The sequence below is a fragment of the Notothenia rossii genome (genome assembly GCF_949606895.1).
Source record: "Notothenia rossii genome assembly, chromosome: 11".
In the NCBI taxonomy this organism is placed as follows: domain Eukaryota; kingdom Metazoa; phylum Chordata; class Actinopteri; order Perciformes; family Nototheniidae; genus Notothenia; species Notothenia rossii.
This window is the reverse complement of record NC_136910.1, coordinates 12,661,099-12,679,508: the sequence shown is the minus strand read 5'-3', so window position 1 is coordinate 12,679,508 and position 18,410 is coordinate 12,661,099. Positions and strand designations below refer to the sequence as shown.

The window sequence follows — 18,410 nt, the reverse complement described above, 5'->3', positions numbered from 1 at the left end:
GATGATAGCTCATAGATGAGACTTCAAAGGTCTTTTATTTTGAAACTCTACATCAGAATGTCCTGATTTTTGTCTGAGAGACTAGATGAGGTGTCCTGCTATCACCCTGGAGTGAGATGGATCTTTGATACTGGACAGTTTTTGTTTTATTCTCATCTAAACACAGAGGGATGATTTTTTTTTTTCTCTACCGTAATGCATAGGATATTCGCGCACCGCAATATCACGTGCAAGCTGGCTTGACTAGGTTTTCCCGAGTGGAGGCTGGCTTGACCGCAGTATAATAAGTGAAGTATAAAAGAATGCATGACTGAAGTGATGGAGACCATGTTTAAAGGCAAACTAAAAGAGGAAATAACAGGTCAAGCAAATCCCCATCTCAGATTCCACAGCAACCAGAAGAACAGAAACACTGGCTGGTGATTTGATGAATCAGCTTTGTGATGGAACAAAAATGCACAGTGCATTTCCTTAGCTGTGGATGAGTCCCTGACACCACTGACAATGCTCAGTTGCTGGTGTTTGTGAGTTGTTATGATGAGGCAAAGGGGGAGTTTGTTGAAGATGTGTTGGGCCTGACGAACCTCAGTGGACACACAAGGGGGCAAGACATTTATAAAGCAATAATGGGAATGCTGAATGAAAGAGGGTGCGGCTGCCTTTATTCATAACTGCAGCTCTTACACAATAACGATGAAAACTGCTGCATACAGATTTTTTTTGTTTTTGCAACCTCGTGTTAAGAATCTTGTTGCAATTGTTTAAAAGTTTGAATGACCGTAATAAACGGACCTTTGTCTTATTGAAAAAAAAATGTTGGACCTTTAAGATTTGTATTTGAGTACCCCTGGTATAAACCATCATTCAAACTTAATTTAATCTATATACACAAATGGTAGTCCATTACAAGCATGTTTTTGTATAATGTGTGTGCGTGCATGAACTACAATTAGTGGCATATTACAAATGTGTCATTTACACCATCACATCGATACTACTAGCTTCAGGTGCAAGGTGATAGGGCTGTGCAATTAATCGTATTTTAATCTCGATTACGATTTTGGCTTAAAACGATTACGTAGCAACTCGGAGATAGTTGTGTGAGTTCAGTGCGAGCGAAGATGGCAGAACAAGAGCAACTCGTGAATAAGAAAGGTAAAACTAATTCTGCTGTTTGGAAATTCTTTGGGTTTAAGGAGTCCGGCGTGGAACAAAAAAAAGTGCAGCAGGGGCGGTCTTGGCCAGGCGACAGAGGTCCACAGTTTCCCCGCAGCAAGGCTCCCCCCCCCCCGTTGACAGTTAACGAGCGTGCCCCCTCGACTTCATCCACCACATCACAGTCATCAATTAAGGACGCGATTTACACTGCAACGGCCTACTCAACCAGTTCGCAAAGACACAAAGATATAACACATGCCATCACATTCTAAAGTTCAATACATTTATGTTTTCAAAGTCAATTAATAATCGTGATCAATATTGACCAAAATAATCGTGATTATGATGTTTGCCATAATCGAGCAGCCCTACAAGTTGATAAATGTAATGGCACACGTTTTATATTTGAGTCAAGAACCAAATATACGTAAAACTTGCGAAACTATATGGATTGGATTCATACTAGTTGCAACTACTGTAGGCAAATTGTTGGTAACATCGTAGTTATGCATGTGCGTTTTTGGGGGAAAAGTGACAGCCCTATTGCATTCTATCGTTTGTCATGGTGTGCAGGAGGGAGAGGGGGTTTCCCTTCAGCGGCTCACACTCTGTTCCTGAGTGGGCCGACAGCTGCTGGGTCTTCCTGACTTGGCTTCCTGCATTTCCTCATCAATTCATCCCTCCTCCGTGTCCCCCTATCCTGGTGAAATATTCATCCGACTGCCAAACAAATAAAGAGTAAAGATGCATGGTGAATCCATAACCAAACAGCAAACTTTTATGAATACTAGGGTATCTCTTTTCAGACTCTGTTGTACTTGTGTTGTTGCCAAGAAAACAGAGAAAACTGGTGAGCAGCATGAAATGATTTCCCTTGACAAATCGCAGGAAGCTAGAGCACCAGGTAATAGGAAACGTTTGCTTTGTATGCCTTTAAGCACTTTAGTTAATGCACACATTTGTTTCTCATCCTTAAAGGATTAAGGTAGCGGTGGAGGGAAATGACAGATTCCACGCCTTATCAGATACTGATCTTAACAGAGTTTAGTATTTCAATTGGAACCACTTTCAACATTTCCAGTAGTATTTTTTAAGTTTGGGAATCTACCTAACCTAAGTAGCTTTGCCTGATTCACAAAACAAGTGTTTATCTTATATTGGCTTTTAATGCAGAAACTCAGTTCATCAAGATGTTGCTGTTTATTATAATAAGTTCCAGAAGGTTGTATATGCTGAAGGCTATTTATCTTAACATTTAAAGAAGTTCAAGACCACCAACACTTTTCACTGTGTTGCTGACGTTTCCTACAGAATGATGAAAATGCTACAGTTCAGGTCTTTGGTGTTGTTGCGATACGCACAGTTGCGTTGTGTAACCTCAGCAACATTGCAGAAGATGTACGTTTCTCTTCACATAGGAACATATCTACTGTACAAGTCATGTGACCCCTGATCTAAGCAAACACTAACAATTGTGATTTTATTCGTTCCAGGAACCAAAATCTGTTCAATGCTTTTCTTTATCCAAGCCTATAAAAAGAGCGCAATAAGAATAATGAAGTGCAACCGCTCTTTAACAAAAAAGGCCAGAATAGTCAACTCACGAGCCTGACTGCTGATACGCCTGCTGTACTTCAATTTCAAGGGGAATAATTGTAACCCTCAGAATCAGTTTTTATACATGTATAGCTTTGATATGTACAGCAAATGTAATAAGAATGTATTAGATTAAGTATTGTGTCTTTAACTTCAAAAATTAAATCTGACGGTTAAGTGATATATAAGGAGGATTAAGCAAGTTAAGTGCTATTTGGTTGGTTGTTGCAATAAAGCTCTGCAAGTATTTCCTCCTGCCAAGTTAGTTATTGTGCTTATGTTATGTCATTGTTGCAAAAGCTATTTCTAAATGACCACAAGGCTGGTATATTGCACAAACAATCTACACAACGCCTCTCACACTACTCATAACATGTTTGTTTACCCACATGTACCTTGACTAAAGGTAGCCATATCTTGCCAGTAAAACACATTTCACCAGATTATAGCTTCAATATGTGTGAAACACTGATATCATAAATAAAGATGAAGCGCACATGAACAGTCGTGTGGACCCAGGTTTTTCTCCAGGGGAAGGATTGTTTATTGATAATCTTCAATATTTCAAAAAAGGATCAGCTCAATCCCCCGCTGAGCAGAGATGCATTCCTTGTTACGGGGAATTCTTCACATTCCTCACAATTAATGTCAGGCTCATTGTCTCAATAGATGCTGAGCACTAGTGAAGGGTCTAAGTTAGAGCGGACATATTTAACACTTACAATGGTTTGTGGTCATGCGCTACACTTTAAATACTGGTTCGGTAGACAGGGGCTAAACCCTTTTTCTCCATGCATATGGAATAACAAGATTACACTGTTTCAAATGAATGATTTAAAGGTCTAGAGTCTAGACATTGTTCATGGTGAGTGAACCACATCAGACAGGCTGAAGTGTCCTAAAAACCTCATCGTTTTTTCCTTTGTCTGGTATTGAAAAGTCACCTGACGCATACATCAGAATATGTAAATAGAAAAGAACCCAATTTTCAATAATATTTGAAGGTAATCGAACATGATTAACTGTGTTTTAGCTTCTGGCTCAAGAGATTTTGAACACAATTTCTAAAAGAAAAAGTCTGTTGTCTGTTCAACAAGTGGTTTTCTGAACCAGACAATGAGATAAATAGCGTTAAGAATCTTTAAAGAAATGCAACTTGACCGCCTTCATCCCTTCTCATTCAAAGGACGACCCTTTCCTAAATACTAAGACTATAGTATATGGTCTTATAAAGTCCTAAATTAAGAACAAAACATTCCTGTTTCCTGTAAAAATGCAATCGTCATCAGCCACAAAGAAGTCAAAGATAAGAGCCACACAGTGTTGTATTTTTTCAGCTCTGCAATGTATGACTCACGAGACTGGTGGGATTGAAACCAGAAGACATTATCCTTAACTTCAACGATATCATAACACTGTACATGTTGTCGTGTTGCTACAGCAACTGGAAATAATTACAGGCCGACTCATTCATTCAAGCAACCGTTGGAAACATCTGATCACAATTCAGAATGGCCAAAACGCCTGGATCATTTCGCCGCCCCCCCCCATGTTTCATGATATGATGACAAGCACTGCTTCCTTCAATGATTCAGCAACAACGTATTTTTGCATAATTTAATTTCTAGCCACTTGGGGAGGAACTTTTAAAACCAGTTGACTAACACCTTCCCCACACATATTTTGTGGTATTCTAATATTATACCTAATGTGTTAGATAGGATTTGATTATTTATAAGTCAATGAGGTGCCTACTAGCAATATTTGCAATGTAAAGAAAGTAAGTCCATTATGTACTCTCATTTTAGGTCCTGCTATTAAGCTGCTGGATGTTTTGCTATTTCCTCTGGATTGTTGATGATTATGAGCAGGTAGCACACACTAAGCAAACTATAGCCTTCTGGATTCAAACAGCTGATGCTTGAAAATGTAATAAATAAACAACAGTAAATTCAAAGCCCTAAACAAAGAGGATAGAAAACCTCCATACAGCAGAATTGGATGTGCATTCTTTGTATTTTCACATGCGCATCATTATAATTCCTTGTACATTCATCTTTAATAACGCTGTTAAATTTGACTAGCAAATCTCTTGCGTATGAAAATATTATAGTTTAAGCAAAAAGGTTAACTACGTACAACCACAATTGTTTATGGCGGTATTTATATACTGTTATCCAGGGTATTACTGCAGTATGAAGTCTAAACACCTGTCAATAATGCCTCTCAGAGGACGGACGTTTTGTGGCTGTAGACAATGCACACATCGGGGTACAGAGTAATAGTTGGGACGTAGTGAATTTTATGGGATAACAAAAAGCATAGAATGAAGTTAACTCGTTTTAAATGGTTATGTATGGACCATAAACCCTACTAAATAAACTGAGGGCTAATAGAAGGCAATCCCTGTAAACCGAGAATTCCTTTGCTGACAGGCCAGAGAAATAGTCCAAATGTATCGCCTAAGTGCCAGGCTGAGAGAACAACACACAGGAACCAAGTGTGCCTAATTTAGCCTCCATCCCTCCTCTTTTTTACAAGCCACAACATCTTGACAGCCCCATTCATATCTCCTTGTTACCCTTTTAAGAAACGTTCCATGTATTTGGTTTGTGTTTCAGGCTGAACAATTGAGGAAACAACTGTGTCATTTCCTTAGTTCTTGCCATAATAGATACTATGTGGCTCTGAGGAGCACCACTGTGGTCAGGTCTAAATATAATTGTAACTCAACTACATCTGGTTAAGGGGACGCACATAATTTAATGTTTTTGAAAGGCGCGCTAGTGGAAATGCATAACTTAGGGCTCAAATGACATTTTAATTGCTCTGTGTGGGTATAAAACTATCATGGGCAATGGGTATCAAGATATGATAATGTAGAGCACTCACTTGCGAGAGTGCATCAAGAGTGAGTCAAACTTTGAGCTACTTTGGAAAGTTATATTTGCTCTTTGTTAGTTGCCAGGATCCCTAAAAAATCTGCCAACAATTATGATTACAGTTTGTTCTTTAAAGTTAAGCGATAGGTAATGAAATATGTATTTACTTCTTTATTCATTTTGAGGCAAATTCTGTATTTCATCAGAATCCAAGTTATTGAAGCTAGTGAATGAACTTTTGGGTTGAAAAATACACATTTTGACAGGTGGAGATTCTGGGTTATCAGAGAGTCCATTAAAAAGTATGAGCCATCAAAAATCATATTGGGCCATAGCTGCTGTTGACAGATGTGAAAACACAGTATGTGACCAAATAAATAAGTAATATAGCCAACATCCTTTTTAGGCCACACAATTTAATGGTTCACTGACACATTTTGTAGAAACGAAACCACATGCAAATTAACATTTTGAAACATGTCTGCAACCAGAGTGAAGGTTTGACAATTCCATCTCAATCTTTATCATCACATTAGCAGAGCATTTGAAGCTCAAATATATGTATGCATCAATAATCAATCATTTCTGTAACTGCCCATGAATCATTGTAGTCTATATAGATATGTTTAAAAGAGTTGGATGAAATAATATGCTGTCCCACCATGTGAACTGAGGGCCCTGAAATCAATTCTGCATTCTAGGTTCATTCATATTCCTATTCAAAACCATATTCATTAACGACTAATGCAACTTATCTATCAAATAAAGTGGGTATACTGTTGAATTGCAGCCTGCCCCAGTACCTGGCTGGCTCACAGATAGATAGCAGCAGTGCCTACGTCAGGAGTGGACATGGCAGGCAGCTACCGAGGAGGCAGGGCATATCTTCAAGGGGAAAAGGGCGTCACTGCCCTTTGCCCCGACTCAAACAACTTCAAGAAACTTAAATAGCATGCATAGTTCTATTTATCTGATATTCAACACATAAGAAAGAGCTAGCTACATTATTTTCGTTGTGTTTTAACGGTAAAGTTAGTTAATTTCAAGCGGATGGTGCGGGACAAAGAGCGACAGGTAGCCTACTACACTAGTCGCGTTTAGGCAGACTTTACCAGGCAACATTTTACAAAGTTACTCACCCGAACAAGGTTGCTGACGGCCGCCTGAACAGCAGCCACCGGCGCCGTCAGATCTGGTATAGCTTTCCCGTCAACTTCACCTTCTTCGTGCATTATCACCAGATGGGATATCTGCTGAGCCACTGGCTCCAGGATACTTTCTATCGTCTTCGTGTGAAACACCGGCATGTTGGCAACTTTTTACCACTATCCAAGAGAGAAACAAGTTAATATTCTACCAACTAAGGTAGTTTTCTCCCAAACTCCCACTACTACAGTTTTAAACACTCCTGGTAGCTTTTCCCCCAGGTCAGTTTCAACCTCCGGTATGAAGACTACAACTACTCCCGTGAAACCATCAACGTGAAAAACTCCCAGCCAGAAAGGGAGCGAGAGCAACCTAAACGTCAACCAACGTTTCCCACACCCTGGCCAATCAGCGAGCGAGAAGGCAACTTTCCTGCCGCCTGATTGGTCGAATGCGGTGTCGCTCCGTATCAGCACCTCCTGCTTCCACACAAGCGAGTTTGCTAGAGATCCGAGTGCTCCCAAAATTACGTAATAGATTCTCATGCCCTAAAAAGGGAAATATGTGTCTACTGTTTGTGAGGAGTAGATTCCAGCCGCTGTAAATTAACTGGTCAGACGAGCTCTGCTTTTGGCACATCCAGCACAGCAATTGGAGCAGTGACTGATAGGAGATAGGAGTGCAGACCTCACAGGCAACACACAGGATCATAAACTCCAAACAGAACACTTGGACTATATCCATTAAGGAGGACAATGAAATCCCCTTCCAGGGCTATTTTTATTATCTAATAATCACAGACTAATCTCTAATAATCTATTTTAGTATGTTTTTCAATTAGGATCCATAAACAAATAAAGAGGATTTTGAGTGGTTTAATATTGTTATTTTGTAATGTTGTAAAAAATGTGTCTTATAGAGATAACACAACCCATACACACAATGGTTTACAAACCAAGCACAGCATTTTGTCAAGAGTGGCCCAAAAAAACATGACACATTTTTTTCAATTCCTTCTCCAGTCCTATATTATTTTGTTTTTGTTTTGTTTGTCTACCCTCCCTCCCAAATGTAAAGCGTCTTTGGGTTCAAGAAAAGCGCTATAGAAATATAATTTTTATTATTCACACCCTGGAATAACAATATTTGTGTATTGAAAACCAACTGCCAAGTAAACCAGCTAAGGAATTCCCACAGAATCCCAAGAGGGACTGAAAGGCAGCGGCCCATTTCCTAAAAAGGAAGAGTCCAAAAAGACAGAATCAAGGAGGTAACTCTGCTTGAACCCTTGTGTAAACATACAAGGGGCTGATGTGCTTTCATTTGTATTACACCAAATGTCCATAACCACATTGAAGGGACTAGGACTTCTAGAATAAATTTAGTTTGACCACCAAGTATTGTTGGATCAACCATTTAGTATTTTTCCTAAATGTAATTATTTATGTCCGCCCTGCTTTGACCATGATTAAGATGAACCAATAGACAAAGTGCCAAATACAATTCAACCTGCATCTCCCAATAGTCAATAAAAATATAAATGCTCCTAAAGCTAAGTCCATACTGAATATAGACATCAAAGATGACTATTCACATCCTCAGGTCTCAAGTTACTGAAAAGGCTGTCCCCTTGTCCATGCTGGAATGTGAGCAGGGCTACTGAAGATGGGTGGTCTACACCTACCCCTACTGTAGTGCTGATAAGATGCATCTGCATGGAGGTGGGTTAAGGTTACAGTAGGTCCTGAACTCCATGGTCCTGACAGAGCAGCATACTTTTTTAATTTGAAGTGCACAAAACATATTGAGATAGACCTTTTTTTTCTTAGATGCTTTGTCAATTCGTCACAATCAAAGAGTTGTAACTGGTGATACATCTGTTCACATTGTTAACCAAGATTTATCTTTAGTTTTCTTCAACACTTACCCAGTGATTAGTTTGTGTCTGCTTTTCAAGAGTAAGCAGTTGGCGTCATCCTCTGGTTGAAAGACGCAACTGCACTCAGTGAAATGGGGACCAGAGAGAACATTTAAAACGACACACGTCACTTACATATTAAGAAAACGGTTTAGATTAAAGGGCACACACATTCTATTATGGATATGAGTCACCTTCATCAGCAGAAAGTTGTTAGAAATGGCATCTTAAGGTATAAATCATTACAGAGTCACATAGGACCAAAGTTGCTTTTACACCATTTCTCTAAATTAAGTTCAAGTGAGTTCAAGAGAAAAGAGAAAAAATAATGCTGTGTGAGGACGTTTAGTTTATATTATATTTGTAATATGTTAAAATGCCACATGAGGGCACCAAAGTCTGCAACTAGATCAATATATTTGTGCAGCACCCTACAGAGAAGGCTGATGTAAACTCTTTAAAAGATCAATGAAATAAATTAAGTTTTAAATGTGCAGGTTTTAAAGTAAATGTGTATGTATCTTATTTTGATTGGTGTATACTTTTGTTTGGTTTCTGAGTTGATCATCTGGGCATCTCCATTATATTGTCATCAGCTGGAAAGACTCAGCGAGAAAGCAGTGCCGAAGGTGTCTGACTCATCATTGTCAGGATATGGTTATTTTCCATAAGCATGCACCAAGAAAGGAGCAGTACAATCGAAACATCACAACTATCTTAAATGGTTCAGATCAAACACCCAACAATAGCTTTTATGGTGTCTGTCGAGGGGCTGCCACCTTGAGGCAATTTAGCAAAGTAAAACTCATGATCTTTGCAGGTAACTCACACAAATGTCCTGTGTGACCAATATTACAGAACAAAGAGTTATGTGATTGGATAGTGTTCAAAACAAATTGTAATATCCCTGGGATAAAAACATGTCCATGTTGTGTTCAAAGCTTGATCTGTTGCCTCCAAGGGGCCAACAAGTAGATACAACGGCAGATGCTTGCTGCAGATTAAAAACTCATTGTTGATCAGTGAAGATACTTTAAAATAACATACACAGCAAACAGTGCATGCTATTATAGGGATTACCTATGATTTCAGAGATTATGGATATTTTTTTGCAAATAAATTGAATTCCCAGAAAACTTGTACTACTTATGTAAGTAACTGTTTGGGAAACTTTTCAATCCACATTAATTTCGGATATTTCCTTTGATAGCTTCACAACAGTTTGGGTCGACGAGGATTTTTCCGAGAGCATCAACATGATCATGAGTCTTCAGAGGGTCCCTGTGCTGTGGGTGACCTTGTTTCTATGCCTAAAACGCTGTGCCTAAGACACTGTGTAATACGATGTGTCCCTGTGGCTACAAGGACTTTTATGGCACATTTTTACCTCTCTTTATTTATTCTGATCATTTCTAAAAACTTAATTTCCCCTTGAGATTAATACAGTTTTGATTGATTGATGGATTGATTGTACTGGTGGCCACCAGGTCTGAACATCTGAACTGCTACTTCAAAAGCTTGCTGATTAGCAAAGTTCACAGCTTGACGGACCAGAGGTGTTTGAAATGATTCCTGTAAACAAGATCTCTTACCATGCACCCACACAGACACGTAGGCAGATAAGGGAAAATATGCACATTCTGACCTAGAAAATTCTCACAATAAGCTAAGAAAACTTTACCAGAAAAATCTATATCTATACCTGGCTGCTGGCTATTAGTCTCAAATGAGGTCTTACTGTACTCAAAGTAACATTTTCTTACATGAGTGCACACAATAAATACCAACTGTTTAATATTATGGAAACATTTACAATAAATAACCACAACAATCGAGTATATGTTTCAGTGATGTTAAATAAATAATCTCTCCTATAATTTAGAACTGAGATCTTAGCGAACTTCACTTAAATCTGTTTCTCCATCTCTGTCTTTATCATGATCATGAATGGATTCATTACAATCCCAATCTTTATCTTCCATATTTCCTTCCTTATGTCCTCCCTGGCTTTTCACATCTGCCAGTAGGAAAGTGCCCTCCTCAGCCCTGACTCAGATAGTTAGTGAGTGCATGTTGCTCACTCTCCTCCCCTTGCTTCTTTGCTTTTTTTTTCTCAAGCTGTCTTACTCTCTGCCTCCTCCTCCTCTCCTCTAAGTCTCTCTCCTCACTCTCTCTCTCTCCTTTTGATCACTTGGATCCCTTGCTCCACTCCCTCTCCTACACGGCTCTGTCACTCACTCACTCACACACTCACACCAGCTCTCCCTGGGCACCATCTCCCCCATCGGAGAGCCTCATTGTGTCTGTGTTTTGCCAGGTGGACGCACTCCCCACAGTCACCATTTCCACCCCGGAGAGTTCCACGCTGGCTGCGCAGCCTCTTCCCCGGCTGAGCATCGGGCGGAAGACCCTGGTGGCAGCTGCTGTGGGGGTCATGCTGGTCCTGGTTCTGGTGGTCCTCATCCCTGTGCTGGTCAGCTCTGTTGGCACAGGAGGCACAGATGACAGTGGGAGCCACTTTGAGATGCTGGGTACCTGCCGCATGGTGTGTGACCCCTTCCCCACAACGGACATAGGGGGTCAAGCGGGAGCAGGTACAGCAACCTCAGGCCTACATGTGGACAACGATGTAGACCTGAGTGATCACAGCATTGGCCCACCGCTGCCTACATACAGTGCTAACGGCCCCTATGGCAGACATGGACGTCCAGGAAAGCCTGGACCCCAAGGAGCACCTGGACAACCAGGCCCACCAGGACCTAAGGGACCTCCAGGAGAAGGTGTGGACATCGTACGGACGGGGATTCTAGGTCTAGGGGGTAAAGGGGCGGTTAGTACAACAACGTACAATACAGCACCCCGGGTGGCATTTTTTGGAGGACTACGAAACCCTCAAGAAGGTTACGATATTCTACGATTTGATGATGTGGTGACTAATATTGGGGGTAACTATGAGGGCGCAACAGGCAAGTTTACCTGTAAGATTCCTGGCACCTACTTTTTCATCTACAATGTGCTCATGAGGGGAGGAGATGGCACCAGCATGTGGGCTGACCTGATCAAGAATGGTCTGGTGGGTAACCCTTTAAACTCTGCAGACACCTATTCAAAAAACGTCCTAATGTTTAATTATTTCAATTTGACTTTAACAGATGAAAAAAGCGCTTCTCAGTTCAAGTAGTAGAAAATGATCTAATATGAGATAAGAGCCCTGGATTATACAGTACACTGCTCAGGGAACAATGTAACCAGCATGCTTGGAGTCTAAATTGAGAAGTCATGCATTCATGTGGATAGTGATTTTAGATCTGACTTGGTCCGGTATTTTAGTTCGAGATAATGACAATGCAAAGTGGCAAGCTGCCAGATTGTGTATCTGTGCATATTATACATCCAATGATGTACACGTTGAAGTGAGTGGAAGGAGTGCAGCGCTATCTCAACTCTGCACACATCAAAACACAGCCTGGGGTAGTGGCTAGTTCAAAGCTGGTGCTCTTTGAAATAAATAAACTTCATGGAACACGATGTGCTCGTATATGCGTTATCAGACTGCCTGTCAGGCCCAGACGATTCAATTTGAAATCATGATATTTGCTATACTCATGGACAATTTTCTAATGTCTTTAAAGCCCCAGGTGAGGACATTGATAAAACACCATGTACATCTCAGCCAGGACGTTTGCCTTCGGACATCTCAGAGAGGATGCAAAATGGTGTACAGAGAGGAGAGAGAGTAACACCTGTACATCATAATACAACCCATGTTTGGGTTACAAGGATACCATTTATTTGAGATGGGATTAATTTAAAAAGGAAAATTGCACCCTTACCCTTTTCCAGTTCTCATTTGAATTAGAATGTATGATTTTTCCAAACACACACACTTTCCTTTTTCATTCAACAAATATAATTTAATAAATACATTGTTTAATATCCACACATTTATTTGAAAATGTGCAGAAGGTTTTTTTAATATAAAGGCAACATTAAAATATGCAATAGATTTACAGTTCATAAAACATGTTAACTTTTAACTTAAATAATAAAACAAACATACTTGCATATAATGTGGGGAAAACGGCATATTATAATCAGAACTATTCACCTATTGGCTGACTAGTGATGTGCAAAGACTTCCTCCATCTGCCTCCCCCAGCTTTCTTTAGAGGGCAATGACACTGTAAATACGGTGCACCAGATATGTCGTTTCATATATAAAGCTTTATCTTAGATTACCACAGAAAACACATCTGTTGCAGTCTCACACCTTCTTAAAAAAGGGCTCCAAGATATCAAAATGAAACCATTAACAAATCTTCTGGATAAAGTAAAGTATGACTGACAATCTTGCCAATGTGCTTTACAAATAATACAAATAAACATTAAAGAATTCAGATAAAGTGCACAGAACCAAATATATTATTTATTAAAAACAGTCATTTAAAAGCAAGGAGATTTAAATAAAAATAGAACAATCTACGATAAAACATATATTAAGTACAAGAATAAAAGTGACTCAAATAGTTATTTGATTTAGTCTATAGCAGCAGGAGAAAGAAAATACTTCAGCCTTGATTTAAAAGAAGTGATTTGCAGCAGACGTGCAGTTTTCTGCTAATTTTTTAGGACTGTATTTTACTGGGACATTTCTGGTTCAGTGTCTTTTTGTCATTGGCACTAATAAATCCAGATTCCTTCATTCAGAAAGAAAATTACACTTTTAGGATTAGGTCTGCCGAGGTTACAGCATAACATCCAACCTGGCAACCCAGCTCATCACATATTAGCTTAAGCTTAGAGGGATATTTATAAGTATACAACTTTCACTTTGAACATGGACATGCACCGGCGATTAGTGTGTTAGGCTCCAGACCTAACACCCTCAGTAATTACCCTGTGTTGACACGATGACACTCGTATTCGGGATAAATATGGCATTATCAGTGCCCCACCCAGGGAAAGGTGGATGCAAGAGTGGAAGATGACGCAAAGGGAAGCTCTGCCATCCTTCCTCAAAGGCAAGCTGACTCAAGCATGACCCTTTCAGTTGAGTCATGGAGGAACATCAAGATATTCACCACAGGGGAAACACTTTACACAAACTCTGAAATTCAGTCCACACACCTTCCAAATATTATTTTCCTCAAATAAGATTTTAATTCAACTCATACATGGAAAATTAGTGGCGTCAAATTATGAAGTGTTTAAATGTTGGTGTGTATGAAGATGAATCTATTTCAATATCATCGTATCTTAAAATGTTATCGCTTTTTTATCATTTTATTGTACTTAAGGATTTTTTTTTTTTTCTATCAGTAGAATATGTCGCTTTAAAATGTTACTATCATTCTTTTTTTTTTTTGCCTTTTGTGTTCGCTTCATTGTTAATTTGCCAAAAATAAGAGTGTATTTAATCATTTTGTATTAGAGCAGTTTATCTAAAACAGCAAAAGGCAGAATCAAATACACTTTAATATCAGTTTATATATCATGCACAAGTAATGTCTTTATTGAAATATTCAACATTGTTATCATATATTTTCTCTTATTTGCATTCTATGAAAATGGGAATTATTCATTCTGCTCTTATACGTGAGTTGAGTAATATATTGTAAAAACGGTCTTTTCCCCTTCTGGGGAATTCTGTGTGCATTTCTTGACTTCCTCTCTCCTTGTCTGTGTGTGCATGTCATATTCCAGGTCAGGGCCAGCGCCATCGCCCAAGACCAGGACCAGAGTTATGACTACGCCAGCAACAGTGTCATCCTTCATTTGGATGCAGGCGATGAGGTTTTCATAAAATTGGATGGGGGCAAGGCCCACGGGGGGAACAGTAACAAGTATAGCACGTTTTCAGGATTCATCCTCTACGCCGACTGAAGGCTGGACACTTTGTGGGCTCGGAGGTGAAAGGTCACTGCCAGAAGACATTCACTTCCTGACTTTCACTTGGCTCTCACAGTGAGGTTAATGTTGCGCATAGCCACCGATCCACAGTCAGATTGTTTAACAGATGTTTAAGGTCAGCATTGACAGTGACTGAGGCTGTGGATCTTTGGTTATCTGTAACCACCTCCTCATCCATATGTTCCATTATATACAGGGTGCCTATGCCGCAATTCTGATGGACACATACAGTGACAGCCATGTCATGTGTCATGCTGAGGTGCAGTAACAATCCTAACAGGGAAGAAACCTCACCATCACTTTTGAACTGTCATTTCAATTTCAAGTCTCGGAATCTAACAGTCGTGGCGACCGCAGTGTTCGTAAATGTGCTGTTCTGATTTATGTTAATATTGTGTTTTCTCATGCTGTTTGTACGATAAGATGCTTCAATGACTGATGAGATATAATCTGCCCAGAGAAGCTCTGGTTTGTCAAATATTGGAAGCCAAAATGAGATTATGCTAGTTTTGAACAGCTGACAGGGTCACAAACAGTATTGTGTGTTATTGTGAAGATTTGGATAATAATTTCATATCAGCTGATTATATTTGGCATATTGTTAAGTGTATAAACTGTACATTTGATCTTGATGTCTGAACACAATCAAAGTAGTGTAGGCTACGTACACCATATTGTGTGTCTATTAAAGAATATAGCTGTGGTCAATCCTTGTACAAATGTATCATGTAATGTGCTCAATTGTAAAGATTTATTTATTTAAGTCATGCATGCAATAATGGTTGAAATGTTCTGTGTGTTTCCACAAATGATAAAGAGAAATACAATGACTTTAAACAAATTTTAAATACCTAGATGTGGGCTTAAGAAGCATACTGTATATTTCTATTGAATTTGATTTTAATGTCCTCGATCTTTCATAAAAAATGATTTTTTTTTTCATTTCCTCACACATTATGTGGTTAATGTCACTTACCTAATCTATTTCTTGATCAGCTGTACTAATCTCTAATTTCCCAGTAAATCCAGACTTTAGTCCTGCTAAATGTTACACACAAGAGGCAATCAAGTAGAGATGATCACGTTGGGAAAAGGGAGAAGAAATCACAGCTGTGTTAAATGCCAAATAAAAGCGGGGGATGATTGTGTTTCACAATCAAAGGGGAGATTTGAGTTTTCCTTTAATGTTTGTGAAGACGCTGAGATTTAACAAGAAAAAGTCAGGGGAAGGGTGTTAGAACATATCATGACAAAGCTTAGATCAGTGTCGGAAAGTAATCGAGGGCAAATTAGGCTCTGCTGTGACTGCGACACAAGTGTCAGAGACAGGAAAACAGCTTCCGGGCCTAAACTGCAACAACCAATATCTTTTTTATTTTTTCCTAAATACTCACTTTGATACATTGAAATTATTTCGACATAGTTGGCCTTTGATATGGGCCATGTGAGGTCCAGAACTTAGTTTAAAACACCAAGTTAGGATTTTATGAACGAAAGTTTTGAGAGTACCAAGAAGTGAGAGAAGTGAAACGTTTACCCATGTTTATTAATTACTCATCATTTACTTATTAACAGAAGCTAATCAAACTAAATGCCAGCCAGCACAGATTTACTTTCAAGGTTATTTAAATTCACCATTTTGTTAATACTACATTGCCACAATATACAGTACTAGAGCATCTTGTGTGTGTTTAACTGCTCAATGAAGTGAAAGCCACAAAGCCCTCCAGTCTAAACTTGAGCTTGTCTTAAGACAGCAGAATTCCTCCAGACACAATTAAGACTGAGGGTCCGTGCCTGAGCAGAGGTCACCCGAGCCAGAGGCAGCTGAGCAGTAGCACAGGCTGCTTTCTGCTTGCAGGGTGTATGAGCACATCTTCAAATTAGAGACTTCATGTCACAATGTCAAAGACGAACGCCCCCGGTCTGCGAGAAACAGCTTTCACTGCTGAAACCACTGGAACTGAACACTGCCTGAGAGTCTCCAACATCTGTACTCCTCCTAAAGCCCTTGGGGAGGAACACAAATGCACCAAAAACAATCTCAAGAAAGAGTTCAACAGTGTTTATCATTTTAAAATAAGCGAAGAGAGTCAAATGAAAATGCTCCAGAATGTATTAATCTATTTTTTCAGCAAAATATAAAAGGACTTTAGTAGTGCCATAATGTTGGCAACAATACTTATATTATTGCATCATATTGAATAATTAAATTTAACCCTTTATTTAGCCACCACCCATCCTTTTTTAGCCATCTATTAAGGTCACACAGCAAACAGGGGTAAGCCTCAAACCCTCTGTGGAAGCCTCAAGCCTAGAGAAATTCTCTTGGCAGGCACCGTCTTTGCCTCATCCTGCAAAACTGGGTTATCCCTTCTCGAGCTATTGTGCTTGTGTAAGCAATGCAAACCCCTCTTTGGGCGTTTTGATGGTGACTTTAGCTGAACAACCTACCCAGCAGGACACTCTGTGGCTGGTGTTTTAATATGTGATGAAACAGCATCTGGACTGTAATTGACGCTTCAACCTTTTACTCACATCTCATCTCCTGTCCTCCCTGACTTTATTCAGATCCAGGGTAGGAAGATAACTATTCCTCTGCTGTAAGCTGCTTTGTGTTGCTTTGTCTCTTGGACTCGTCAGTAGGGATATTTAAGGATTTTCCACTGTACCTCTTTTCATCTTATATAAGAAGGATTTGAAAGATGTGTCTACTGCAGACTTGTTTTAATTGTGTTAATCTCCAGCGTATGCACACGAAACTGAAGGAAATTGAGATTAATCCACTCCCACCTACCCTATCAGTAAACTAAGACGGCTTCAGTTTGACATTTGCAGGGGCCAATTGGTGAGACGCGAAGCTTATCAGGCTACTCCAGAGTGCGCGTGCATGTGTGGATGTTGGGGGTCAATGTTCAGGTCGGCGTGCGTGTTTGTCCCTGCATGTTTCTTTAGTTTCAACAAGACAGGAGAATTCTAGGCTTGGAAAAGGCTACCTCCCTTGAAATGTTTGAAGTGACGGTAATAAGCCCTTGGTGTTGTTATCTTTAGCCTCCCTATTTACCTCACCAGGGGAGATCCAAATTAGAGATAGATGCTTTAATTGTCAAGCTGAATTACCCTTCTTGCTCAAGTACACTTCCTCCCATCAAATGCACAGCCACCTGCCCACACTTGCATGCACACATGGTTTTAATTGCAAGGCGGGCACATCAAATGTTTTCTTAGGTTTAACAATCTCCTCTTGGGGGAACAAATAGTCACATGTGTGCTGATTCAGGGGTTTGAATACTTTTGGCGTGGTACAAACAGCAGGCAAGCTCTGGGGAACCCAAAAGAAAAAAAACATCCAAGCTAGGCTTTCAGCGCTTCGCTAACATACAAAGAAAAGGCTAACATGCTAATGTTTAGCTGTTAGTTGAGATTGATTCACAAGGTTTATTAGTTTAGATCAAGTTTTGAATAGAACTTAACACAAAGTAAAGCTGGGGCTGAGGAATGTAGTTGTGTAGGTATTTTGTTGGAATTCTTTTACCTGACGATATCATGGGAAACCACAAAGGATTAGATATGAATTGGTATTGATTGTCTGCGGACCATGAATCTGTGTATGATGTTTTTTCTGCAAATCTATCTTGTAGATGTTAAGATATTTCAAGAGATTCGGGTAAAGTGTGAACTGCTTGCGTGCTAGAGGCATTATAATTCATTCAAGTGTTGCATTAAGGCCGATAGCCGGTTTCTCCTCAACACTGTGGCTGTCAATAACTACTGACATTAAACAGAATCTTTCCAGCTGC

General features: G+C 39.6%; 2 protein-coding genes across 4 annotated transcripts in view; one reads left to right on the top strand and one right to left on the bottom strand.

Annotated features, from left to right (window-relative positions):
• Positions 1 to 18,410, bottom strand: part of LOC307025580 (vinculin) — a 44,039-nt gene that overhangs the window by 21,327 nt on the left and 4,302 nt on the right. Inside the window, exon 1 of one of the 3 annotated variants that reach the window (XM_079660317.1) lies at positions 6,776 to 7,137. The exons of the other annotated variants lie outside the window; for them this stretch is intronic. Coding sequence (XP_079516443.1) covers positions 6,776 to 6,943 — 168 coding nt within the window. The 5' untranslated portion in view covers positions 6,944 to 7,137. Of the gene's footprint in view, positions 1 to 6,775; positions 7,138 to 18,410 lie in introns of those variants that run through there. 3 annotated transcript variants of the gene reach the window in all.
• LOC307025585 (C1q-related factor-like) lies at positions 10,940 to 15,562 on the top strand. The gene is made up of 2 exons (XM_079660322.1): positions 10,940 to 11,773; positions 14,404 to 15,562. Exons 1-2 carry the CDS (start codon positions 11,135 to 11,137, stop codon positions 14,581 to 14,583), a joined length of 819 nt encoding a protein of 272 aa, XP_079516448.1. The 5' UTR covers positions 10,940 to 11,134; the 3' UTR covers positions 14,584 to 15,562.

Excerpts from the sequence above, each read along its gene's own strand:
- LOC307025585 (XM_079660322.1), top strand. The coding sequence starts at position 11,135 with ATGCTGGTCCTGGTTCTGGTGGTCCTCATCCCTGTGCTGGTCAGCTCT. Across the intron at positions 11,774-14,403 it reads ACCTGATCAAGAATGGTCTG|GTCAGGGCCAGCGCCATCGC; the intron begins GTGGGTAACCCT and ends GTCATATTCCAG.